At 44.0% G+C, this 27,380-nt stretch overlaps 1 protein-coding gene across 2 annotated transcripts; it reads right to left on the bottom strand.

Moving 5' to 3' along the window:
• Positions 1 to 969: 969 nt before the first annotated feature.
• On the bottom strand, positions 970 to 25,216 carry epha2b (eph receptor A2 b). Of its 2 annotated transcripts, none has more exons than XM_073470260.1 (17): positions 25,119 to 25,216; positions 24,339 to 24,418; positions 22,183 to 22,831; positions 11,446 to 11,601; positions 10,386 to 10,736; positions 10,040 to 10,164; positions 9,169 to 9,334; positions 8,981 to 9,080; positions 8,236 to 8,291; positions 8,019 to 8,144; positions 7,134 to 7,331; positions 6,969 to 7,030; positions 6,437 to 6,646; positions 6,169 to 6,318; positions 5,840 to 6,033; positions 4,251 to 4,406; positions 970 to 2,855 (listed from the first exon to the last, which is right to left on the bottom strand). In XM_073470260.1, the coding sequence occupies exons 1-17, from the start codon at positions 25,201 to 25,203 to the stop codon at positions 2,747 to 2,749; spliced, it is 2,973 nt and encodes a 990-aa protein (XP_073326361.1). In that variant the 5' UTR covers positions 25,204 to 25,216; the 3' UTR covers positions 970 to 2,746. The 2 variants fall into 2 exon arrangements, with proteins under 2 accessions (XP_073326361.1, XP_073326362.1); XM_073470261.1 differs by having other exon boundaries at positions 7,146 to 7,331.
• Positions 25,217 to 27,380: the final 2,164 nt, after the last annotated feature.

Below are 27,380 nucleotides of genomic sequence, written 5' to 3'. Positions count from 1 at the left end.
TGACATTTCTACAACACGTGTCATATCACATTTACATTACATACTTATGACAGTGGCTGCAGTTCGAGACTGTGTTTCAACATTTATAGTGTGACATCACTTGATATTTTTAAGGAGACCTCTGGACAATTTCCAGTGGTTTTTATGGCAACAAAACCAGGGTATTTTTAACGAGAAGCTGGGGCATCTCCAGCTGTGTTGTTGGCACAAAAACTGGGTGTTTTCAACAAGCCCTTGGGGAATCTCCAGCCGTGTTTGTGGCGACCAAAAAGCCAAAATATGATCTTTTCCAAACCGTAACTAAGTGTTTTTTGTGCCTAAAGCTAACCAGACCATAAGGACAGATTTGTCACAAGATAAAATTGAAAATTGCTAGATGTAGCTTGAAATATTCCTCTAGTCCTTATTTTGATAGTTCCAATATAAATGTTCGTTCCACTGTAATTTATGAAGTGGGAAGGCAGAACTTCACATCTGACTTCAACTGTAACATGACAGAAGAGTTCATGGGAGAAGAACATGTTGGTCACAGCAGGTCATTTCCCAGGCAAAAGTAATCAAGTGGCCAATCTCAGTGACCTCTGTTTAATACAAACATCAGAGCTAAATCTGAGATTTCTAAGTTTACTTTCATCTCGTGTAATATCTGGTTGATTCGATTACACAATACAAATCTAATAAAATGTTCTCAGTGGTGGAAATGTTGATGTGTGGTTTGTACAATAAGTGTCTGTCTGTGTGTGTGTGTGTGTGTGTGTGTGTGTGTGTGTGTGTGTGTGTGTGTGTGTGTGTGTGTGTGTGTGTGTGTGTGTGTGTGTGCGTGTGTTTATTACAGGTTCTAACTCTGGCATTAAAGCACGCAGCAGCATTATAAGGATATCCAGGTGGAAGTATAAACATCCTGGCACCGCTCAAAACAAATCCAGCATTCCTGTGCTTTGTTTAGTGTCAATCATACAGTAGACTGTGCCAGATTCATTTTTAGACTTTATTGCTCCACAAATGCAAGAAAAACAATTTTTGAATAATTCAGGATTAAAAGAGGGACATTAGAGCTTTTCTTTTTTTTTTATTATTGAGAAAATGAGAGAACAACCTTCAATTACAATTCCAGCTCAGTGTTTTTATCAGTATAAATAAATAAAAGTAAAAAATAAATAGGCTATTAAATACAGTATAAAACAACAGGCAAAAAAGGAAGGAAGTTTGCTCTTTGATGAAGGAACTCTCAAGATGTTTGGAAAGGCAGCAAAAGTAGGAGACACCGCTTTGGAAAGTGATAGAAAAATAATCAGTTTGGTAATATGGTAGATAGTGAAATCATACAAAATGTAAATGCATTTGCAACCAGTAAAACAATTTAAAAAATCCCTTTTCCAAAGATGGATCTATCAGCTACAGAAGAATCATAGATACATTTGAAAACACAGTCAAAATTCAAGTAAAGGAAGGTGTACATCAGTAACACAATGATTTGCAGTCATCAATTAAGAGCACTGGGGAAACTGTCCGCTACACACACACGCTAATGTTCCACAAACAGGCACTTTAAAATGTCTTTAAATGTCTGGAACGAGTCGAGCTCTACATTGTCAAAGCACACAGTTTCATCCCGTCAACAGAAATATGAATGAGTTTTCTTTTTTTTTAACAGCTTCTATAAAACTAAATGAGACGTTGAAATTGCAAACCAAACTATTATTAAGTCTGAAATCATCTCAACCACAACAAGAGTCATCATCTTTAAGGCCTTTTTTTTCAGGGTATTTGCATTCTGGCAAACGCTTCCTCCTCATTGCTGTCGTGCTACAAACAGACGAATTGCATTCTAATTTCATTCCATTCACACGTCCATATCATTTCAATTCATTCAGGATTTTTTTGTGTAATAGCCCTTTTCTTGCGATTCTGCGACAAACCAAGATAACGAGATTCTCTAAATCCAAGTGCTACATTAGAAGTTGTCTTTGGTAAATTTCCCAAACACAAAGAAACAAAAAAAAAAAGTGAATCTGTACACACAAAGTACCTCATATATATCCTCTCTTTTTTTCATATAACATCACTTATATGATCATAGCTTAATTTCTGCGCAGAGCCAGCAGAAGGCCAAAAACAACACCAAGTCCATCTGCGTCTACACACCAAACTCTTTAACTTAACTGGGCCAGCTCAAGCTCATTTCAGCCCGCTAGACGCTCCATCCTCATTGGTCTGACAAGAAATGGACCAAAGTGCCAATTTAAGGGAAACATAGTGACATCAGCACCGACCACAACCTGAGCTAGGGCTGGACTCTCCCATGCTATCACACTTACTGTGCTTCCCTTGTTTGTTTCGTAACTGACGCAACAAGCTCTGGGTGCAATTCTGAAGCTTTTCCCAGAACTGGTTTGATTGTTGATTTTTATAAAGCAGGAATGCGAAATGAAGAGAAAAAAAAATAAATGCATGAGCGATGAATTGTATCTGTACAGACGACATGGGTAATAAAATAGATATCTAAATATACAGAGTCTACTTGATACATCTATTGTTGTATATTTGCTCGATTCCCGTGTGGATAAGATGAAGAAATCAAAAATGTACAGTAAGTCAGTCTGATTCAGTCGGCCCCAAAGGATGGCACAGTTCTCTTGGTCCTGCCGATCCAAAGCCGTCCCTGCAGTTTTGCTCCAGCTCAGCTTAGAGTTCAAAGGGCTGCCTGCGTCCCTTCCCCGAATTTTATTCCCTTTCGCTGTCACAATCACACAGCAAACACGCTCAGGGTGCTCGTCTGGTCCTTTAAGCCCAGGATGCTGTAGGCGATTCTTTTCAAATGGCCGGGCAGCCTCACCCCGATGTTCTTAATATCCCTGTGAAAAAAAGACAGCATATAAGATTTACACTTTGGCCTCATTCCAACACTTTTCATACATCCTTGCACATCCTTCCTGTCTTGTAGTAATAACTCACTCGTCAGAGGTGATAAAAAGCCTATTCATGTTTAGTTTGACTGCTAAACCAGTACAGTAGGGTGGGCTGTGCTCCAAGATAGTATAAATCTTTGACTTTAAACTGAAATACTGAGGGTTTCGTTCTTCACGGGCACATGAGGCAAATCTGCAAGAGCCCTGCAACACAGCAGTCTAAAGTCAAAGCCTTAATTACAGCTTTAATTACTTAACGAGGATTCTCCCAGTTGACCATGAATCACTTGTCTGGCGAGCAGAGGGTGGGTTGTAAATAACTGCTGGTTTTCCGAGAGTGCTACCAGATGCCCTGAGATGGAAATGCGGGGCCGTGGAATCACACCATTCTGTATGACAAATACTTCAAAAGGGTTTGTCGTCTGCCTTACAGTCTGCCCATCTTCCCAAATCACCGACTGAGGTAGGTATACCATGGCAGTGGAGGGGGGGGGGTCACGCGGTTAGGAAAAGCTCTGGCCCTCATCATTGCCCCTACACAACCTCATATTATGGGCTTCACTGAGTCTTTTTTTCCAAAAAGGTTGAGTCGATTTCATCAAAATGTGCCCTCGGCGCTCCTACACATCTGAGGAGATCCAATTACCTTGAAATACCCTGTGATGAGTTCAGGGGGTACATTCTCAGCGCACCTCTTCAATCTTTCTAGAAGCACAAATGTGCCGACTACGGGGCTTCAAATCTCGTCCATCTATTTCAGTTCCTTAATCTCCTGCTCTCCTGTTCCTCAGACTATTCTCTCCTCCTCCTTTCCTTCCTTTAATGTCGCAGAAACCACAAAAGGGCCTTTGCCCTTAACAGACAAAACTGGTGGTTTTCGGGGGCTCTAAGCAAAAGTGCTGCCCAGGGCAAAGGGAGGGATGAGAGGAAGAACGAAGAGAGGAAAGAAGAATAAGGACTGCAGTGACCACAAGCCACCACCACCAGTCTACCACAAATGAGCCCACTCCTTCTCCTTCCCTCCATTACTTTTTCCATCTCAAACATTTCTCAAGTTGTAACTGAGGTTGGAGATTATATTGTGCGAAAACTATTCTGCTGGCTGTTACAAAGTTTTTAGGAAAACAAATGCATAAACTACTACTGGGAAGTTCATAATAGACTTCATGTCGGGAGGAGAAACATCTTTGTGGAATATTTTTTATAGGTTTTAATTCATGGCATAATTTGACAACATAATGTTTCTCTTCCTCGCCAAGAATATGCTTAACAAGTCAATAAAATGAACAAATCTAAAATTAACATGTGGTGTCACCAAATCTGGAGTCATGTCCCACTTACTCATTCTTCATCTGCAGGACCTGGTCCATGGTGACGACCCCGGCGCAAGCGAAGTTCTCGCTGTACTGACTCATCTTGATGGACTCCAGCCACTCCGACACCGACCTGAAGGGGGAACCGTCCGAGCCGCTGGTGCTGGGCAGGCGGATGGATACGCTGCAAGCAGAGAAAAGTAGATCCAAATGATAATTATCAACAGCTTTCCCACAACAAAGGCAGATGACTGAGAACTGTAATTACTACTCAGGAAACCAGTGAGTGATAAAAACCAGTTGGAGCAGTCAGGGCGAGAGCAGATCAAGATACGAGCACGACAGCCTTTTGTCCTTTCTCACCGTTCCTGGCTTTAATGCTCCCTCACAAAGGATAAAATATGCATTCAGGCACACAATTACAGAACGCAGAGCTGCCAGGAGTGAACACACATTTCTTCCATTAGCCTGGAAGGCAAGGTGTCAGTAGGTCCTTTTAATGGTTTAAGTAGAACATCTTAAAGCCATTCCCCTCTCTGCACCAAACAACCATAAATACACAGCCTCATTTTAACTTACAGTAAATGGGGAGCTGCTGCCAGAGTGTTTTGAAGCAGGTCCAGGTGAAGTCAAACAAGTCCAACTCAAGCCTCAAGTTGATCAAGAAATGTCCACGTCACATCATCAAGTCGGGTCGTCAAGTCCAAGTTTTAAGTCAGTTGAAAAGTCCAAACCAAGTTTCAAGTGGGACAAGACAACGTCAAGTCCAAAAAATGTCCAAGTGAAGTCTAAAGTCAGTACAGATGGAAGTTTCAAGTCAGTTGAGAAGTCAGAGTCAAATTTTAAGTCGATATAGACAAGACCAAATCAAATAGGAAATGTCCTGCTGAAGTCTCAAGTAGGACAATACAAGTCCAAGTCAAGACTCGGGTCAAATAAGGTCAAAGGTCAAAATTTCCAAGTCATGTCTTGACTCAGCCAAGACAAGTCCAAATTTCAAGTCAGTAGAGACCAGTCCATGTCAAGTTTTGAGCGAAGTTAGACAGGTCTGGAGAGTGAAAGAGACATGAAGACTACTACAATGTCCCCCGGTTTGACTGCAGCCTGCATATCATACCCCTTCCTCTGTCCCCTATCTTGTTTCTACCCTGACTGCCAACTGTCTTAAAATGGACAATTTATAATAAAAAAGCAGGAGTATAAAGTCTGGTCAAAGCAAGTTTAAAGGCAAACATCAATTTACATTGCACAGGTCTCCATTTTTACGACTTAAGTCAGAATGTGGCTACTAATGAAAATACTGTTGTGTCTTTTCAGGCTAACAGAGCTCTTTCAAAAGTTGAGCAGAGTTCTGCTTCTTGGCGGAGAACACATGACCTTGGGTGTATATTATCAGGGTTTTACGCTGCAGAAGCAGATAAGATCCACAATAAGGAAAAATGAAAGAGAGGTAGCAGAAGTGACACTGAAAATTGAATTTACAATAACAGTGTTACAAAAATTTGGATTCCAGTGTTGTTTCTGAGAACTGGTTGCTGATAGTGGCAGCTACTGAGAGGTCAGCACTGGAAAAATATTCATTTCAAGCCCTGAGCCTGGTATGTAAATAAATCTTACCGTGGGTCGAAGTCTGCAATGGTCTTCAGGGATTCGGGGCTCCGCAGCAGCTTGTCCAGCAGGCTGACGATGTCTCCGAACCGCGGCCTCTTAGAGCGATCCTGGAGCCAGCACTGCAACATCAGCTGGTAGACGGCTGAGGGACAGTCCATCGGTGCCGGGAGTCTAAAAGCCTCGTTGATCGCCTTCATCACCTGTAAGAAGTTTTTCAGGAGACAAATTAGATTTCATCTCACTGGTAGGTTTGACATAATAATCAGTTTGGACTGCTTCTGACAGCAAAACCACAGAGAAAGTACAATCTGTAAACTGTAATCACTGAAACTTGCCTCATGGTTACTCATGTCCCAGTAAGGCCTTTCTCCAAAGGCCATGACCTCCCACATGACGATGCCAAAACTCCACACATCGCTTGCTGAGGTGAACTTCCTGTATGCTATTGCCTCTGGAGCCGTCCAGCGAATGGGGATCTTACCTCCCTGTTCAGGGAAAACAAACTTCAAGTTAGAGACAGAGGAACAAAAAAGGATTCAAGAATCTTAAAACCAACATTGGCACCCCTTGCTTAAGCAAACAGGAAGTCCCATAACTACTTACACTTGTGGTGTACGTCCCCTCAGGATCGTCCTCCAGCACCCGGGACAGGCCGAAGTCGGACACTTTGCACTCCAGGGTGTTGTTGACGAGGATGTTGCGGGCTGCTAGGTCACGGTGGACGTAGCTCATGTCAGAGAGGTACTTCATGCCCGCGGCGATGCCACGCAGCATGCCCACCAGCTGGAAGGAGGCAAACTCGCCATCATGGTCCTGAAAGGAGAAAATGACCACAGATTAATTTTTTGTTTTGTGACCAAAACAAGAAGAAACACAGAGATGATAAATCTGGAAATAGATCTAGATCGGAGTTTTTCCCAATTTTCCAGTCCAGTGTCTGAAAAAATATTGTGTATATTACATCTTAGACCCGACAGGTCACCAGCATTGCTACCATCAGTAACAAATGCTTGTTTTAACTAGTAAGACATGACATTTCAGTGCAACTAAATAACTTTAACTTAAAATTTCTGGTGCCTTCATAGTTGAAGAAGAGACATTTACACCCATAGAAAATGGTATGTGGTAGACTTACCCGAAGGTACCTGTCCAGTGCTCCATTCTCCATGTATTCTGTCACAATCATGGCATGTTTGACTGCACAAACACAAAAAAAAGAAATAATTAATTGCCTGAACTGGCCCAAAACAGGCAAAAGAAATGTGAGAATAGTTGAATAAAAAAAGGGACCAAAACTCACAGAAGTCCTTACATTTGGTGACCACCCCCTCCAGACGAATGATATTCTGGTGGGAGAACTGTCCCATGATGGAGGCCTCGCTCAGAAAGTCCTGCCTCTGCTTCTCCGTGTAGCCCGGTTTCAACGTCTTGATAGCCACGGCTACTTCTTTTCTCCCCGGCACCTTCAGAATACCGCGGTACACCTCACCAAACTCCCCTGCAGGACAACAATAATTTTAGAGAGATAGAGATATCCGAGGTATGTGCCTCTGATAGGTTTTCTCACGTTTCTAGCTGCAGGGGGTTTGCTGTGCAACAGAATGAAAACAAGGCAGTCTCTGCGGCTGTTTTGCCTGAGGCTCTCTCACAGAGGTGTGTTCTGGCTGGGTGTTGAGAGAGAGACGATGTTGTATAACTGGTGGATGGCCTGTGGTGTTAAAGCATGGGAATCAGCTGTCACATGAGGAGAAGGGGGGGGCCACGGTCGTGGGAACTGAGGAGGGGGTGTATATTGAGAAAAGACTGCCGGTTCAAAGGGTAAAGGTGGTCGCACTTGAATAAATGAATCAAGTATGAAAGATCTGGGCAGGGCCCGGGAAGGTGCTCTGATATCCTTCCAAAATACTGTCTCTGCAACACTTTCTTTGTGTAATTGTTAACGTCAACGTGAGCCAAAACACATAGATCCCACAGCCAAGAGTTGCCACACAACAAAATGTCTCAACTTGTTGTGTGAGAACTCAGCCAACTAGATGTTAATCTCACTAAAGTAACCACTGTCACTCAGCCCGTTAAGCTTGGGGAAAAGCACAATATAAACAGCGAATTTTCAGGATTGGAAGAATCTTTCAACATCTCAGAGTTAAGCCCCACAGCAGATTGTCTGAGCAGAGCTGTCACTCACCAGCTCCAATGACTTTCTGTTTGGTTATGTGGCTGGGGTGGATTTCAGTGGCAAACTTCAGGATGGCTGTGTTGGGGTCCTCGTATGTGTGTGGATCCACGTAGGTCTTCAGAGGCTTCAATTGCTCTGTGACAAAAAGAAAGAAAATTGTTTTCTGTTCACAAATGAATCAAATAAATTGAATAGAGTGAAATAAAAAGAGAATTTTGTTGTCTACCTGAGCTGGAGAAGTAGGTGTCCTCTGGTCCTTGCCTGGTGTGAGAGTTCCTCTTCCTGAATAAAAAGATAAAAACCCATCTGCAAATTAATATCCCACTTTAAAAGAACAAATGGACTTTTGTCTTTGTATCATTTGCCTGCTTTAATATCAATAGCACATAGAAACCTTTGTAACCATTTTTCAAGACGTTCTAAAGCCTACAAAAGGACACCGACACTGGTGCAGTGCGTCCATTCATACGGAGGCGGCCTCTTGATAAAGGCTGACGGTAGACTGTGTTTGCCAAGCCGATTTAAAGACTGAAAGACAGACAAGCAGGCGGGAGGGATGTGGACAGACGGGCTGCAGCCTGCTACAGTACAGGCCGAGGTCACCTTTACAAAGTGCCTGCGGTCTGGTACAGAGGGAACCAAGCGCCTCTTATCACCAACAATATACCACCCCGGACCGATTTCCTTTCAAAGGCCCCAACACTCACTAGAATTTAACCATTGAGCAATGACAAGGCGCATTCAACGCAAATTCTTCCCCAGTGAGTGCCGGGACACAGATCCAGATAAAGAGAAAGAGAAAGTTGGCTGAAGGAAGAGAGAAAGAGAGAGGTGAGGAAGGACTGAATGCAAAGGCCATTTGGAGGCCCCACAAAGGAAAGGCGAAAGAATGAGAGAGGAAGCCAGTGAAGGACTGACTGATTAACAGGACAGACAGACAGGGAGAGCAGCAGAGGGGGGCGGATACTGACCGTCTGCGTAGGAACAGCACCACGATCACAATGAACAACATGGCCGCTCCTCCGACTGCTACGCCAAAGATCACTGCTGTGTTGTTTTGAGTGAGGCGCTCTGGAAAGAAAAACAGACACACATTAAAGACATCTCATTCTTTAAACAAAGCATGTGAAGCTTTCTCCGTGCTGGTTCTCCTCCATACCTGAGGTCTCAAACTGCTCCTCCATGCTGGAGCCTCCAGGGTTGCCATCGCTGCTGAGGGCCTGCACCCTGAACAGGTAGGCCGTGCCCGGGGCCAAGTCATTGATCTGTACGGAGTTCTTCTCCAGTATGAGCACGATGTAGGTCGTCACATCCAGGTTATCATCCTGGAAGAAAGAGAAGCAATGGAAGCCACAGATTCAGTTTTAGCATTTATGTTAGTGGGATGAATTCTGTCTCTCACATGTTTTGTTAATGAAATGTATGTTTAAACACACAGTAGCTAGTGAAAGTTGTGCCAATAAGGGTCCTTCAATCAAAAAGTCAAAACAAAAGATTCTGTTTGATGACATCGTGAAGTAGCTTGGCATCATGGGAGCTGCTAGGAGCTGACTCAGGCAGAAATGTTCACAAATGAGGTAATGATTCACGTTTCGTTTACGTTATGTTAGGTTTAGGTTACATTTACGTTATGTTTACATTACGTTCGCTAACTTCGTCCCTCTATCTCTGGCGAATCATCTGGTATTTCTCTGAACATTATAGCCATTGGTCACTGCTCTGATTGGTCAGCTCACACATGCCTGAGCCAGCATCGTTAACAACAACAGAGCAGCTATGCTAAATCAAACTAGCCTCTAGGCATCAATTATGCAAATGTGCGATGTGTTGACAGAGTGTGATGTGTACATGACGAGGCGTTTCAGGAGCAGTGTTTTCTGTAGGAGAGAGGAGCTTCTGTTGGAGCATAATATGTGTCCTTAAATTCAGATACCTATCTTAAACTTGTACAAAGATAAATGTTAATCAGTAGATACATATCATGAAATGAACTTCAACACATATCAGGATAAAAAATGAGAGTGACGCACCTTCTTGCGGTAGGTAAGTTCATAACGGCCGGGCCGGGGATGGACCCGTGGTTTTACATCCCAGGAGAGGGACAAGCTTGTGGAGGTCCTCTCCACCACTCGCATCGCGGTGATCTTCGGGGGATCTGAGGACAGGCAGCAGAGAATACTTCAGCATCTTTGGAATGTGAAAATCTCCCAAAAATATGTGAAAAATATAACTGAACTCTCTCCTGATAATCTGAGAGTTCATCTCACTCCCGCAGCACAGTTCAACTTGCAGAGCTGTCACTGCCTCACAGATAGCATCTGCCATTACAGCAGCATAGATAGCATCACTCCGCTGCCTCGTATCAGCAGCTCTCACCTGTGTAGAGCAGGGATGTAGTCAGAGCGCTGGTGGATGGTGGTTTATTAGCCCGTGGCGTTGCCTGGCTTGTGAGCACCGACACGCCGCTATGTGCCTCCACGGTGAAGGTGTAGTTGAGGTGAGCGTCCAACTCGCTCACTGAAACCTTGGTGTCAGTCAGACCCACGCCAGCCGGCTCATAGCGGATTTTCTCTCCGCAGGACTGGCACACTGTTCCCTCACAGCGCTGGCATTCAATACTGTAGGTGATGTCGGTTCGACCTCCGGTGTCTTCAGGCGGGCTCCAGGTGAGGAGGAGTTTTCCTGCACTGGTGGTGGCAACAAGGTCACGTGGGGCAGATGGGAGTCCTGATGAACACAGATTGGGAAATGATATGGGATGTTAGATAGAAAAAGGGAATGTGCGGGACTACTTTCTGAGTTCAGCTTAGCAAAGTCATGCATGTAAATTACATTATTTGGTTGCTCATTGACAGCTAAAGTTTCCAAATTGTCTTATTGCAAAGTAAGGCTGGGAAACATATCAAAATTATCTTGATATGTTGATAGGGGACTATGTATCGTCTTAGATTTTGGATATCATTACAGATATGGCATAAGTGTTGTCTTTGCCTGGTTTTAAAGGCTGCATTACAGTAAAGTGATGTAATTTTCTGAATTTACCAGACTGTTCTACTTGATCTATTACTTGCCTTTTCCCACTTTGTAGAAATTATATCCATATCACAGATAATTATTTATCAAAATCTCATTGTGCTAATATTTTGTGAAAGTACCAAGGGTACCAAAGTACCATCATTGAAATATTGTGATATTTGATTTTTTTTTTTTTCACCCAATCTTAGCATTTATGAACTGTTTTCAAGGAGATTCAAAATATCAAGATACAGGACCCTAACCCCTAACCTTGACCCTGTCCTTGCCCATAACCCCTGGACCCTAACCCCATATAGCGTGTATCGTGATATAGCTTAAAAATATCAAGATATTCTTTTAAGGCCATATCACCCCCCACCCTATTGCAAGGATCTCGTAGAGATCAAGGCAAACTTGATACCTGAGCAGGGTCCAGTAGGGGGGTCATTTGGGGCCCGGTAGAAGCCATCCATGCAGGGACAGACGACAGCTCCAGAGTCTAGCTCTTGGGTGTTGGCTGGACAGGGTGCACACTTGTCCCCGGATGCTGCTGCCTTGAAGAAGCCAGCCTTACACTCTGCAAACACAAAAAAAACATTTGCATTAGCAGGTGAACGAGGACAATAGTGACTTCAGGCGACATCCCATATGTCACAATTCAAAGCCAGTTCCTCCAGATCACTCAAACCTCCCTGAAAGATCAGAACTGCGGTGAACTTTTCACCTGGCACGCAACACAGCGGGGTTGAGTGGATATGTTATTATGTCAAGGTTAAAGGTTAGATTTGGATAAGTGACAGAGATATGGGAGGGAAAACAGTGCACAGTGTTGACTCTGCTCATTAAAACATTGTCCATTCCAGCTGAGACACTGCTCACATGGGCCCAACCCTGAAACAAAAACGCAGACTCCCTGCCTCGCTGGCACTCCTACTCATTACTGCTTCAACCACCAACCCCCCATCTGATGCTGCCTTCTTACTGTCTCTGTCTCAACCAACACAACCAGTCATGCTACATTCCACGACAGCAAGTCAGTGAGAAATAAAGGCAACAAAAATCAGGAAAGGGCCAAGAAATAGAAATGAAGCAGCCCAAAGCGGAGCTTCCGTTTGCACTCAACAGTCTATTTTATTTGTTTCTGTCAGACACCCACATGCAGACTCTTGAAACTGTATCGTCTGGATAAGATGACACCTAATTTCACACGTCCAACTGGGAATAAAGAAATACAGGTAGAGGATCCAGCTGTGCGTAGCAGTGGTGAAATATGAACTTAACGTGGTGTGAAATTCTGGAGAGAGCGCGCCATAAAGGAGAGTGAAAATGAGACGGCCCCCCTTTAACTGTGCAAGAGCATTCCAACGGCTGCTGCTCATGTCCTCACACCATCACACGTTCATCCACACACACACACACACGTTCATGTATGCACTGCACACATGCACCGCACACATGCACCCACACCCGTATGTATGCACAAAATACACGTACATGTATGCAAAGCACACCCGTGGACACATGGGTAAATCTGACATCAGAAGGGGGGATTATGTCCACTGCCTGTCACCTGTTCATGTCCTTCTGCCAAGTCACACACATATATAAACATACACACACATTTCCTTCCTTCCTTCCTTCCTTCCAAGTCGTTTGCCTGCAGCATTTAAATAGCTCATGACAGATGCCATAAGATGTTGACAATGCAAATGGGGGTCAACAAAGGAAAATAGAAGAGAGAGATGCAAGAGAAGAAAGACAGAAAGAAAGAATGAGACAATGTAGAAAGAGGACATGATGGCCAATTGAAATAAAGCAAAAGACTGAAGTTCATGCCAGTGACCAGGGCCAAGCAAAGGCAAACACAGTTTGGATGTCAGACTCCAACAGAGACGAGTTGAAGAGCAGAGCCCAGGACAAAGACAATATCAGATTCACTCAGAGATACTGTCTCCCTCCATGGCTGCCTTTCACTGCGGTTCCCTTGAACGAAGCTCATTTGGAAGCCACAAGTGACCACACACAAGACGGAAAGCACACGGCTCCCGCTCCATTTAAGTCATATCAAGGGGATTTACTCGATTGACCATGAGCTCCTCTTCGACTCCATTCAGCTTTTTTTGCTGCGGTCCAGCGGCGGGGCTGCTATGAAGAAGCGTGTTTTGACTGAAGAGTACGACAACAATGGTGGAAAGTAACACACTCAGCACAAGAATAATTTGTAAGTTTGTCCAATGGGTGCGCATTCTGCTCAATCCTCCCCCCAAGGCAGCATCTCTCAGCACTCTGCCTTGGCCAGCTGTTTCACTAACAGCCACTGCTACTCATTAACGCGAACGAGGCAGAGGTTGGGCGAGGCAGAAGAGCGGTGTTATGGAGGAGCAGAAGGTTTAAGAAAGAAAGAGAGGAATACTGTATCCTGCTGAGGACTGAAGAAAGGAGGGGAGAGAGAAAAGAGACAGGCCAGGGCGAACTCTTCCATTGAGAGGGGGGAACAGCTGCTGCCTCAAACCCCAATTCATACCCCTACCTCTGCTCCTCGTAATCCCCAAATTCCTTCCTCCCCTCCTTTCTCTCCTCCCAGTCCTCTCTAAAAAGGCTCCCAGCAAACCCATTAACATTGCTATTCACCACTGACCAGCAGGCAAGGAGAATGCCATGCCATTCAAGTGCTGAAAGAAAAAAAACATACACACACACACACACACACACACAAGCATTGCAGATGGGAATAGCCGAAATGCCACATGGCAACTGAATAGAGGAGGACTAGCCTCTTTTTGGCGCAACAGTGCAGGCTGCAATGCATCGTGGTCAGGTCTGCGGAGATGATGGCCTTACACTGTGAGCTGCCTCTATAATCAAGATGCATTCCAGTGCACACCACCCAACAGGAGGCCTGTAGCAGAGCGTCCTCACTGCAGCTTCAGTTTCAGCCTCAGCTCTCTGGAGGAGTTTGTGTACCCTGAACATATTAGTCACAATGACGGTAAATGAGCCTTGATGACGCTCGAGCTGAGGCATTTAACAAGAAGATTCCTCGACAAAAGAGCAAATTCCGGTGAAAGGAAACCTCTTGGTTCCATGGCGAAGGTGGAGGGGGGACTTTTGTTGGATTGTTGCTGGACACAACAGGAAACAGGAAGTGCGAGGCTGATGCAGCCTTCCTTCCTAAAGCAGCCAATCAAAGCATGGAAACACAGGGGAGCGTGACCAAATGAAGAACCAGCGCTGTGATGACCAGAGACTAGAGACAGAATAATAACTGTAAAGGAAGCTGAAATGTGTTGACCTGACATGAACGCGGGCACCAAACCCAAGAGGGGCTCCTGAGACGAGCGCTTTCGCTCTCATAAACAAAAGTCTCTCAGCCTCTTCTGAGCTAGAACATCTGACAAACTTCGACCGGCCATGTTTTCCCTCCCTATTGCTACAGCGCAAAGAACTGTTTGTCATTTGAGAGGCCCCGTGTGCCTTGAGTGGCTCTGTGTTTGTTTATTGAGAGTGAGTGCAGGGGCCCGTTACATTCTGGGAGCCCGAGTGGCTCTGGAGTGGGAGCCCCCCCCCCCCCACAAGGGCTGCCCAGTTTGTCGGCAGAAGTTAAGATGGATGAGATGGCGACAGTGATGAATGAACGGTCGGATAGATGGATGAATGGGGTAACATGGTGGCTTGACAACAGAAATTGCCCTCAGGACTGGAGGAGTAAGTGGTAGGGGGGCCCCCACAATCGAGTCCGGCGCTGGGCTTTAAAAAGGCAGAAAGGTCATGTCTGCCTCAGGGTAGTTGTGAGTTAAACTGTGTATGGCTTACAGGGAGTCAGTGGCCAAGTTAAACAAACACATGCTCGCAGCGAGGAGGAGGAGGAGGGCGAAAGAGTTGCAGCAGCAGTCGGTGGCCAGTCTCATGAGGAGGGAGGTTAAATTCAGAAGTACGGCCAGAGAACAAAAAAACATCTTGGAAAAATAAAGCCATAAGAAATAAATACAATGTCTAGATCTTAATCAGGGCAGCTCCCCAAATACATCTCTAGCCAAGCGAGTCCTCACTTCTGTCTGTGCCCTCATCTACTTCACTTCTCCGCCCCACCCCCTCATTTTCATTCCCGAGACCCGTAATTGCAATATGTCATGTCATTTTGTTTGTATGCAGAGTGACAACATGTCATTAGCATTTTGGGGGAGTCGGGTTGTAGTGGAACAATGGGGGTCTCTGATGGGGGAGGTGAGCCGGTAACATGAGCCAAGAGGTCACTGAGGTAGAGCAGGGGAGGGGGGAGCAGGGGGCAGTAAAGGTGTAGGGGCTGATGGAAGTGTGTGCGTGTGGGAGGGAGGGGGGCATTAGTCAAAAGGATTAGCTGACCAATGGAGCAGCTGTAAGGGCATTACATCTGTTTTACAATTGCACTCAGGCTTTCATCTGGGGTTGTTAACAAACACAATAAATTCCCTGATCCCCTTTCTCCTCTCGCTCCCTCTGTCCACTCAGGCTCATCGACAGCAGGAGTGAAAAGTGCAGTCAAGGAGGCACAAAACATACTCAACATAAAGTGAAGCAGAGACTTTGAGGAAACAATCCTGGCTGACATGTAAGTCACAGCCTCCAGAGGCCTCGGTTGGACCACAGTCATGGTCATTTGGCCACATTCCTCCAAGTCCTCGTCAAATCCAGACAGCCAGGTGGCAAACACAACACCATTTTATTGCACTGTCGAGCCAGCATGTCACACACTGGATGCCGACAACCGTCTGCTTCCTGGTTAGGCGAAGGGGCCAAAATGGAACCAAATGCACCAATAAACAGACAGACTTATCAGGCAGGACAACAAAATAGAAAGTGGCTGAGCGAGGCCGCTGAGCGTGGAGCGACAATGGAAAGCCCTGAGCCAACGGGTCGGGGAGTCACCGAGGGATTAGGTGACCTCCGGTTTCCGCTGCGAGCTCGTCCTGTTAGCGGTGAAGGGTGGGGGTGGTGGTGTGTTGTGCTGTGCTGTGCTGTGCTGTGCTGTGCTGTGCTGTGCTGGGGGGGGGGGGGGGGGATGACTGACTGACATAGGGGAAGGAAAGTGCTGACCTCACACACCAGCAGCACAATACAATGTGCTTCACATTGCTCTGGACTCCCCCAACACAACACATACATACATACACACACAGCCTCGAGGCTCAGGAATGTCACCAGGAGGAAATATGTCCCAACTTCCTCAACACAGCCAACACAGAGACAAAAACGCCATGAACTGCTGAGGCTCAGATGTTTTACTCATGGTAGACATTTAGAAACTGAATTAGGACACACAATTCATTGTTTGTTGTTCTTCCTTGTAAAAAAGAATTGGCTCATTTTGACTAAGATTTGCAGCAACTAAAGCTAACCAATATTTTGCACAACAGATGAAATGACTGTGTCAGCTAATATGAAAATTGTTGCTTGTCGGCACAAATTTTTTCATTAGCGAACCTATTAGCCTCTTTTCACTCACACATTGTGTTATGGCGCGCACACTCTGTTCTCATCACGATGTTAACTGCGAGCTGTCATTGTTTTAGTTTTATGGTAGACAAACATGGTCCTAATTGACACTGTCAGCAGTTGGCTATCATTTTTGTTTCATGGTACACAAACTCTGTTCTTAACACCGGTAGCAGCTAGCTAAACAAATTTGAGCATCTAGCAAGCTAACAAAGAACCAGATACCTGTGGGTGGTGGAGCCCAAACCAGAGCTGAAAGAACAGTGAGTATTGTACTTAGGGTTATGTGGCATTTGTTGCTTAACTGAATAAGCTAACGTAAGCCATATCAACTTTATAAGGTAACAACAATAGACAAATAAATGTATAATTAACGCAGCTTTAAACTTATTTGTGACAGAAAGACCGAAAATGTCACATCTTTTTAACGGCCATTCTTGCTGTATGCTAACAAAAAACCCATCATGTTAACATGTCGGTCTTCACTGTAGCCTAAATGATGCAGAAGAAATACACTTCATGATTGTCAGTGCATACAAAAGGTAACATATCTGATATAATAGTTGATAACAAGTATGTTCTACACCCTCTGACACCTCAAAGGCTCAACTGTCATCACACTTTTTAAACCACAACAGTACCATTTGCTCTGATCCACATTAAAGAGTCACAGGGGACACCAGATCTCCTCTTTGCTACATTTCCTGTCATCTTGTTCGCAGTAATTGCCAGTGTTACATTAACTCTAAACGTGGCCCAACAAGACGGTGCATGACACCACTTGAAAGTGCCTTGAGAGTCCCCCCATTATCTAACCAACTCCCTTAACTTCAGCCCGCTGGGCAGACGTTACCTTGGCACGAGATCTGAGGAATCCACACATTCAAAGTAATCACGGTGCCTTTAAAGAGCCGAGGAAGAAAAAGAGAGGTTATATCCTGACTGTGCATCTAAATGAGCAGCGCTGTCCAATAAGTTGACGACTTACAACTTTTTTCTTTCTTTTTCTGAGACCGGCTACAGGGATCAAGAGCCAAGGATGTTTGGTAGAGCGGAAAATTTCAATGTGGGGATTATCCTGCAGGATTGAGATGATTTCATTATCTGAAATCCACCGTAAGCCAACTAAATCAAAACCCTGAAATCCTGAGGTGTGGAGCTGTGCTCATGTGTCTTTATACTCCCCATCAGATAAGCAGAAATTGCACAAGACTTTGGTCTTAAAAGGTTTGGGGCGATTATGACGAACCGGTTGGCTCCAGGTACCAGCAGATTTAAAGACGATTGGCTGTGAAACACTTGATCTCTAGCTTTCTGTAGGATGTATTTCCAAGTGAACAATCAACAGTCCAAATCCCACCATCTATCATAAAGTTCTCAGACAAAAACAAACTGAGGGCTGAAGTTTACATTTCACCTTCGCTAAATGTTTATGCCTAAACCACTATGTGAATAGGGCCGGTTGGTTTTCTGTCCCTCGCCACTAAAAACTCTCAGATTGGCAGCATTGTTCAAATTTAGCCTCTATTTATCTTTACGCGTCAGTCGTGGACAAATGTATTTACCAGTGAGAGTGAGGAGAACTGTACACAGTCTAAATAGTCCTATCAGGGCCGTGTGAAACGGGATGTTTAAACTCTATTGGTGTCATATTCATGACCTACTCACCGGCCAAAAATAACAGTCGCTCTGTGATTTCACAGACAACAAGAACACAACAAAATCTTTTTGTTTGTCAGTTTGTTATACTTGGGGCCGCTTGCACAACAGTGGACATCTCTTAAATAAATTGCATTAGAGACTGTAAAATGGCGATGGGAATCATGTGTTGAGATAAGAAACTATCAAATAAATCCAGGCCGAGAGGCGGAAAATTTAGACTAAAATAGACAGACTTTAGGGACAGGCAGGATGTGGGGAAGAGAGGTAGAGGACGGCAAAAGAGAGTGCACAAAAGCAAAAAAGCATGCAGAACCAGTAGTTACTTCACGTAAAAAGCACAAACACACCCAAGTCAATTACTACCCATACAAATCACTCACCACAGTGTGCAGTCACACAACTACAACTTAGTCACCAACTGTTTGTTACATCATCTGAGGATGAGTTTAGAGACATGGACGCGAGGAAAGGAGGGGAAGAGCAGGAATAGTTTACTGGAACCTCTCTGGCGAGAGGAATAATAACTTTACTGGAACTCAGTGGACAGTTGTTCCACCGAGACGCCGTTTTCACCAAGACACTCAAAACAGCTCTCAGCAGTTCAAATATTCCACAAAGTGTCTCCCTTTATAAATGCGGCCTCATGGAAACCATAATGTGGGATTAAGCCTTATTTGTCGAGGCTTTAGAGCAGCTGCTGAGGTGTGGACCTGGACGTTAAACACAATCCCGAGGACCAGCCAAGGCAGCCCGTGGTCCTTTGTGGGGTGACACACAGTATGCTGTTCCATTGTGCCAGGAAGGATTATGGGTAAGGAAGGGCGTGATAGGGAACGGAGGAAAGCTCCGTCAGTGTCAACAGTGAGTCACAAGTGGAAACCCGCAGCGCTGCTGTCGATTTAAAAGTCAACCACCTAATTGCGAAAGTTAAGTGTTTTTTTTTCCAGAATTAGAAATAAGAATGTTTATTTTCTCACTAAGGAAACTGAAAGCACGGCAGGCTGATCTAAAGCAGGTGTCACAAAGCTGCCTCCACCAAGTTTCTCTTTATTCTTATTTACAGAATATATCATTTAAAACTACATTTACTCAAGTACTGTGTGTTCTTGCAGTTTCCATTTTCTGCTGCTTTTAATACGTACAACATATCAAAATATGATGCATCGGTATAGATTATTATGTAAGTAATTATATAAGTACATTTTTAAAATCTTCTCCACATATATTATAATATATAATGTGTTATATTATCACATTCTGATAGGAGTCATTGTGCCTATAGACAGAATAGAATAGACAGCAAAAAAGAGTAAAAAGAATATATATAATTATACTGACAAAAAACGCAAAGTCTTCCTCAGGCCTTCATCAGCCTTGTGTGGATTGTGGTAATAATAAAGATAAATCATGAGAACAGCTTCACTGTGCTTACTCTGTTTCCGATGCATTTTATAATTGACGCCCATGTGTTTTGAGAGCCAAAATATTTCTCTTTTATAGAATGACTTATTGCTTTCATGACAAAAAAAAAAGAAAAGCCTGCTTTGTGCCCAACGGCTGCCGACTGATATGATTTACAGCCAGTTAATAAAAGCTTTTACATTTGCTGCTCTAAACACTGTGGTAGGTTTCTGTGGAACAGGAAGTGATGCATTTTATCTTTAGCGTTTGTTTGTCCAGAAGACGGACTCTGTAGTTAAGATGAGCGATGGCGGCCACCGAGAGAAGAGCGCCACGCGCCACCTACGAAAAACCTCACGGGGAGTTAAAGGAAAAAGAGATCCTAAAAACACGGTTTGACGGACGAGTGATCTCTGAGCCAAAAACACCAGAGTGGTACGAGTGCAGATGAGGAGACGGAGACAAAAACCAGATAAAGTCACAGATTTCTACTTTAACTGGTCCCACAGGGCCGAGGAGTCATAAAACTGAGTGAACACATCGCTGAACATGGAAACTTTCAACCTAAGTAAGAAAAAAACACCACAATTGAAGTTTTGTGGTTTCTCCCCGAACAGCACGCAGGACAGGAAAGAAGTGGGGAGAATGATTAACTGTGTGTCTGTACGAGATTCCACTTAAAGCCCTTCGAACCATTCATCTTGAACCCTGTGATTCATTTCCACCTCCATCTACGACTGCACTCATGCGTCTTCCGACCTCTCATTTGACTTCATCTCATGGTTTTTGGGGGGTTTTTCTTTGTTTGGTCATTTTTATGTGAGGTCTTGACCCGGAGCTGCTCGCTCTTCCCCCCCTGGGAATTCCACAGGTCTGGAGTAATGTTGGGAGAGGCTCCTCCTTGGCAAACTGATTAGGAATGTACCAACCAAGGGGGAAGAGGAGGTGGAGGTGGTGGAGGTGGAGGTGGGTTCCTCCGGCCTCACGGGGGAAACACAGCGCTTCATTGTTCTCCTACCTTTACATTCCATTCCTCACCTCTCTCTGTTTTAAAATCACACCCCTCCACTAAACACAACCTACGCGTCGCTTTTGTATGACTTTTCTTTCATTCCTTCCTGCCTCTCCTCCTCCGCCTCCTCCCTAATCATCTTACCTGGCACTTTCCCGCAGCTAAAAATGATGTACTGACAGAAAACTTCATCGCTTTTATCGCTTCGTTGCCAATGGGAGGGAAACTAAGTGGGGAAAGCGAACCTATTATAGGCAGGCTGCATGTGGATTTACAACTGTAGTCCGATGTGTGTGTTCCATAAGGTATTTGTGTGTGTGTGTGTGTGTGTGTGTGTGTTTGCGTGTGTGGGTGTGTATATGTGTGTGTACAAACAAGAATTCCAGAAAAAGCAGCATAGGAGGGCAGGAGGAGGAGGAGGAGGAGGAGGAGGAGGAGTACTCAGGGCAGATGGGAGTCTTTAGGTGTTCTGTCATGGAACAGATCTCAACAGGTCCTTGCATGCCAGCCTGTGTTGTATATTCACATACACTTCTGTTCTGACACACAATACACCCCAGAGCTGAGTGAATCTCTGAAAACACAGGAGGAAGCGGGAGAGATGGATGTGGACACAGACAGGTCCTCTGTTTTCTGTGATGCTTGAGACGAACAAAGTCACCGAGGCTCAGAAAGCTTCCTACCACCCCCTCCCTTTCCCCACCCCCCTGACCACCACCACCACCACCAGCCTTGAAGATGCTAATCCATCACAGTACAGTAGCCCCCTGGCTTCTTTGATCACTTTCAGTCACCCTGACAGCCCTTCCCACAACAATAAAAGCCTTCTTCGCAGGAGTTAAAACGCAACTACGCCACAGCTACAAAGTCAAAGGACTGAGTTATGGCTGGACTCTGCAGCACACCCATATCAAGATAAGAGAACAGATGATAATGAGAGAGAAGGAAATCACCTGATGCAACAGGCTGTAAGTTATAAACGATGAGGAGTGTTGTGAAAGGTGGAGTGTTTGAGCATGACTTTAAACATTCATTAAACACTATAAAGAAGATTTAGACACAATTTTATGCAACAAGAGTTTAAAGGGAGTTATTCATTTCACAACTCAATGGTAATATCTTAATTTGGGTTGTCAGATTGAAAACTTCTCTCACTGCCCAACTCCAGCCTTGATGACACAAGGGGCGTATCATTCTATACCACCGCAAATAATCAAGGCTTGTACAAACTTTTCCAAAGAGCACCTTTGAATCATAGCTGAAACTCAAAAGCACTCTTCCTAATTTTATAGGTATCGGTTCAGGGTCAGGGATGATGCCAGGACATGTACAAGTAGGTTTGAGCATTCCTTCCATCGCAGAGGAGCAACGTTAGCCAGGGGGAGAATTCCTCTGAACAATGATCATAACTCTGACGATAAATATCCAAAGTTTACCATATGGACCTGTTTTACAGCCTGCGGCAATTAAAAAGAAAGGTTATGGTGAGTCATACCAAATGGTCGTTTTAAAAACACACTCTCGTGGGAACTGCATCCACCCAGACAGGTCGAAGTACCTGGGGACAGAAAGACCTTTACAAATACCAAAGACTCAGGAGCACGCCCTTACCTTGACACACATCTTCAACTTCTTCATAGCCTGGTTTGCACTGGCACTGTCCAACTGGTACCACCCACTCCCCATCCACAGTGCAGTAGATGCGAGGCAGCTCCTCGCTGATGGCGTTCTCCACGCACACCCCGCTCACTTCCCTCAGCGCCTGGTTCTCACCTCCGGCCACGGTCTCAGGGAACGACGCAAGACTCTTGACTGTGGCAGGGCAAGTTTTATAGTAGACCCTGACGGAGAGAAGAGCGATGCAGGCTCCGATGTCTTGAAAAGCCAAGTAGAAGCCTTTCCGAGACAGGCTCTCCACCACTTTCGTCTCTGTGTTGATGCGCAGCTCATTTTTGCTGGTGATCTCATCAGGCGCGATGGTGGCCACTTTCTTAAACTGGCCCTTGCGGAAGGTGGTGCCCACGTCCGCGTCCGACTCAGACGTGAAGAGGTTGAAGGTCTCCTTGCAGGTCAGGGAGGCGCCGTCGAAAGAGTTGCAGTCACGTACGATAAACTGGAGTTCGACAAAGACCCGCGAAGCTGATGGACGCCGCTGGATGAAGGTGGTGCGCAGCCAGTTGTCCTGCTCACGTTCTCCGACGTTGCAGACCGAGAAGGTGTAGAACTGAGAGCCATTCAGGGTTCGCTGGATGACCTCCCACTGAAACAAAACCACACAAAGCAACAAGGTTAGAGGTACAAACAGTAACCCCTGGGGAGCCCCCGAGCATACTGAGCTAAACCAAGGCAAAAAAAAGGGGCACCATAGCTCTTCACATGCGGGTTCAACCGCTGTAATCTGAACCTTGGGAACAAAACCGGACTGTATGTCAGGGAACCCATGGTTCTTCACATTTCAAATTACTCCCTGTGAATATTTTACAATCCTTCACAGCAATAACACATTTCTGCAACATGGAGGACTCCATTTTATGAGCCTCTACAGCAAAACAATGCAGGAAACCTCAGGAACTTCATTGCACTGACATTGCAAAGATACCAAATTATTTCCGATTCAGCCTTTCACATGCCATTGCTACTGTTGGCATCGTCCCCAAACAGCGCTGCAGCAGCTCGCATACTAAATGCTGCCACAAATATTTTTGAAAACACTGACAGCAAGTTTTAACATAACCTCGCCTCTTGAGGAACAACAGGCTCCCACAGAGGCAGAGCCTGTGGTTTGCTCCCTGCAAGTAGCCACTGTGCTATTAATTAAAGGAATGTGCTTTGTTGGCTCCCCGTATAAACCTGATGTACAACAGCAGAGCCGACACCTCTATTAAACAGCTGGTGAACATTTTTTATTAGGGGCCTTTTAAACTTAGAATCATAATTATCATAAGTGACGGTAATTACATGAGAAAGTGTGCACAATAAAAAATGTTTCCACCTGATTCCTATTAGTGCAAAAAAGTGAAATGAAAGTGTCAAATCGATTATTTAAGGAGTGGCACTTCCTCCCTTCGATGAAGTTTGATGAGCCAGGGCGAGCAGCACGTCTGCACATGCCTTTGAGTCATCAGCCCAAGAAATGAGGCCATTGACAGTAAATTTGCATGAGCCTGGCTGGTCAAGTACTTTGAAACCGCAATATGAAAGAAGGCACACATGCCTGGTGCGGAGATAACCACAGCATTTGGGTGTAATAATGTAGCTGCTCTCTAGATGCATCCCTAAGCGTAGACCCTGGTTTTAAAGAAAAGGTAGCTTTGACTGATTGGCTCCATCTTAAAAAACCCCTCCCCCTCTAAAAAAGAGGTACCACATGCTGCAAACTTTAAAAGTTAATTGCTCTCTAACATACAATTCTGGAGCTGAAGCCTTGAAACCACAAGAGGCCACAAGTATTCCCAGTTCAGAGCTAGCAGCTATTCTGTCTGCCTAAGCTTTGGTGGAGCCCAGACATGCTCTGCAGGCAGCTCCTGACAGGGTCCTACAGCTCCTTCTCATATCCATACACTCCAGCAACCATTAGGCTGATTTTATAGAAACCTGACATGTACACTATACACACAGCTAACCACACAAGTCAAATGGTCAACTGTTTCTGCAGCGGAGGCTCTCAGTGGAGCCCTTCCTGAACATTTTTCTCCATGCAGATTTATCCTCAGGCAAATTCCAAGTGGAAACGTGGGAGTCGGAGGAGAAGCTGGAGCGATACTCACCCCAGGTTTGTCTCCCTGATCTAAAGGCCATGTCAGCCAGCCCAGTTCTCCTCCTGTTGCCCTCATATCCAAAAGCACCTCTGTGGAGACATGAGAACACCATCAGTACATTCAAATAAACCTTTAAACTTATCAGGAAACACTCATTTTGACACAGAAATGATGGACATCAGCTGACTTCTATTTCTTGAAAAACACAGATTATTTTAAATTTGTTGCATAATAACCCCAAAGCTGACAGGATGTAATTATTAATCTAATGTTATGAAACTAACACCTTTAGTTTAAAAAAGTTGTTCCAAACAAAACTTTTTGGGTACTTTAAGCATCTGAATGTCAAACTAATAGACTAAACTAATATTACTTATAGTAAAATAAAAAAAAATAATAATAAAAAAACAGCACGCACAATTAAAAAATGTAAAAGAAAAACACACAAAACCATGTTAAACGGCTTTCTTAAACGCATCGCAGTGACAAACTATTCTCCACAATTCACCTGCTGGTCTTACAAAGTTTTGCGCAGCGCACATGCAGGAGAAACTCTCAAATCAGCTCATTATTGATAATGAATTACACAACTTTAGCCAGAAAAATGTTATTACAGTTAAAAAGTTTGCGTAAAGTAGGATTCAAGACTGTCACAAGCTCAAGAAAGTTTGTTTCCCCAGGTTTAAAGTTTCTCCAAGGAGCTTCCCCCGCATGGGGGACGCGTGCCTCACTCCAATAAAGGAAATTAACTTTTAGGAAATTGTTGTTTTTTTTAAAAAAGACACTCACCTTCTTTAGTCTGCAATGTAATTAGTATGCCATTAATGAGTACATATGAAAATAATAAAGGTCTGACTCCTGTAAATAACTCCATTTGGACAACTTTTCCTTCCTCTCTCTCTCTCTCGCTCGCTCTCCGCTCCTGGGCTTGGCTGGGACTCTGCTCTGAGAGCTGCACAGCTACTCTCTGCTGCTCATTCACAAACGGGCCAGCGCGTCACAGACTCCGCCTGCTGGAATGTGTGTGTGTGTGTGTGTGTGTGTGTGTGTGTGTGTGTGTGTGTGTGTGTGTGTGTGTGTGTGTGTGCGTGCGTGTGAGTGAGTGGGTGTGGGTGTGTGGGTGTGCATCACGGTGTGTTTCCAGTGGCGGGGGAGGAGGAGGAGGGGGGGATGGTGGCGCATGAGAAACTTTTGCAACTTTCAGGGACTGTCGGAAATTTCCCAATTTGTCGCACATTGATCAAGTATAGTTGGTCCATAGTTAGAACCATCTCTGTGCCTAACTCCAAACTGTACTGACAAGCTGTTATCAATGCCTCAGGAGAGAGCGAAACAACAACTGCAGGGTCAAATTAATGTTATTATGACAATATGATAAATTACTGAACTGTAAATCATCAACTTGTTACAGTGATGACTGCCTGTGTGAATTTTATGTCTTTTTCTCTTCTTTTTTCCCCCCCTCAAATATTTCAGTCTGTTTCTTGTCTTTTGCTCCTCATTGAATTGACAGGAACAACAAATTACTCGGTGGGTTTCACTGAAATATAAGGAGCTGTGGTGGAAGAAGTATTCACATCTTTTACTCAAGTAAAAGTAGCAATATTCCAGTGTAAAAAACAAACAAACTTCATGACAAGTCAAAGACCTGCGTTCAAATCTTACTCAAGTAAAAGTACAGAAGAATCAGCTAAATGTACTTCAAGTATCGAAAGTAAATGTACTCATTCTGCAGAAAAATGCCTGCTGCGCATGTTGTTAATATTACTAAACATCATAATACTGTCATTACATGATTGTTACAGTTGCATTTATATATGAGCAGTATTTTCATGCAGTGGGGGGAGGAGGGGAGGCTAATTTGAACTACTTTATATGTAGTTGGGTAATTAGGTTTGCAAGATATTCTATGTACTAATCACATATTTTGTGTGAAAAAATCTTAATACGATCCATTAGATAAAATGTACAAAAGTAAAAGTCAAAAAGTACAATATTTCCCTGTCAGATATAATGACGTACAGGTAGCCTTAAAAGTAGCAGCATGTAAATACTCATGTAAAGTCTCTTGAAACTGTACAACAATACAGTACTTGTTGTCAGTTACTTTCAAACACTGATAACAAGTGCTGTACTTTGTCATTGCTTATCTAACCCAGGACAGATAAGCGATGGCATGGTACATGTCAGGGATTTAGAATTGGCTGCATGCAAGAGCTGTGGTACATCCATGGAGGCCTGAGATACTGAGATATTGCATTAGGTAACCCATGGATTAAATAAATATTTGTGATTCTAACTAACAACTAATGTTGAAATCACTTGTGATATAGTCAGTCAATAGAAAATGTATCATTACAGTTTTTAAAGTTCATTCATTGTAATTTATAAGGCCTAACTACCAATCATTTGCTGGTTCTCATTTCTGAAATGTGAGGATCAGCTGCTTTTCTTTCATTTTATACAAACAGTTACAAAAGAGAGCACATCAGAAGATGTTGAACATTAGGTGCTGGACAGAATCACAGGTGAAAAGCTGAAAAATAGTCTGCACACTAGATAATGCTCCCGTGAGCATTCATTAAATACATTTTTCTGTTTTTCTTTCATTTAACATCACTGTAAATGAAGAAAAGGAACTTAAAGATGTCTTGTTGGGATTTGGGAAACTGCAAGGGTATTTTACACCATCTTTTATAGGATAAAATATTCATTTTTTTAAAGCAACATTATGTAGAAATTGGCATTTTGTGCGATTGGAGCGCAACACCACTGTTGTAAATACAAATCCCAGGTCTGTAACAATTTGTCAGATGTAATGTAGGTGCTAACTACTACATTAACGCTGTGATCCTACCTTCTCACTGAAGTTACATAGTGCATAAAAAGTGATAGGGAGGTGAAGTGGCTGAGACAGAGACACCATTCACCCTGTTACAAGGCACTGTACCATCAAAATGACTTTGAAGCTGATATTTTAAGGTAAAAAAGTTACATAATGTTGCTTTAACTCAAAAAATACTTAAAAGAATAATGAAGCATGAAAACAAT

Source organism: Pagrus major, chromosome 7 (genome assembly GCF_040436345.1).
Source record: "Pagrus major chromosome 7, Pma_NU_1.0".
NCBI lineage: Eukaryota > Metazoa > Chordata > Actinopteri > Spariformes > Sparidae > Pagrus > Pagrus major.
Note: the sequence above shows the minus strand (reverse complement) of the source record. Positions and strands in the feature narration are given on the sequence as shown.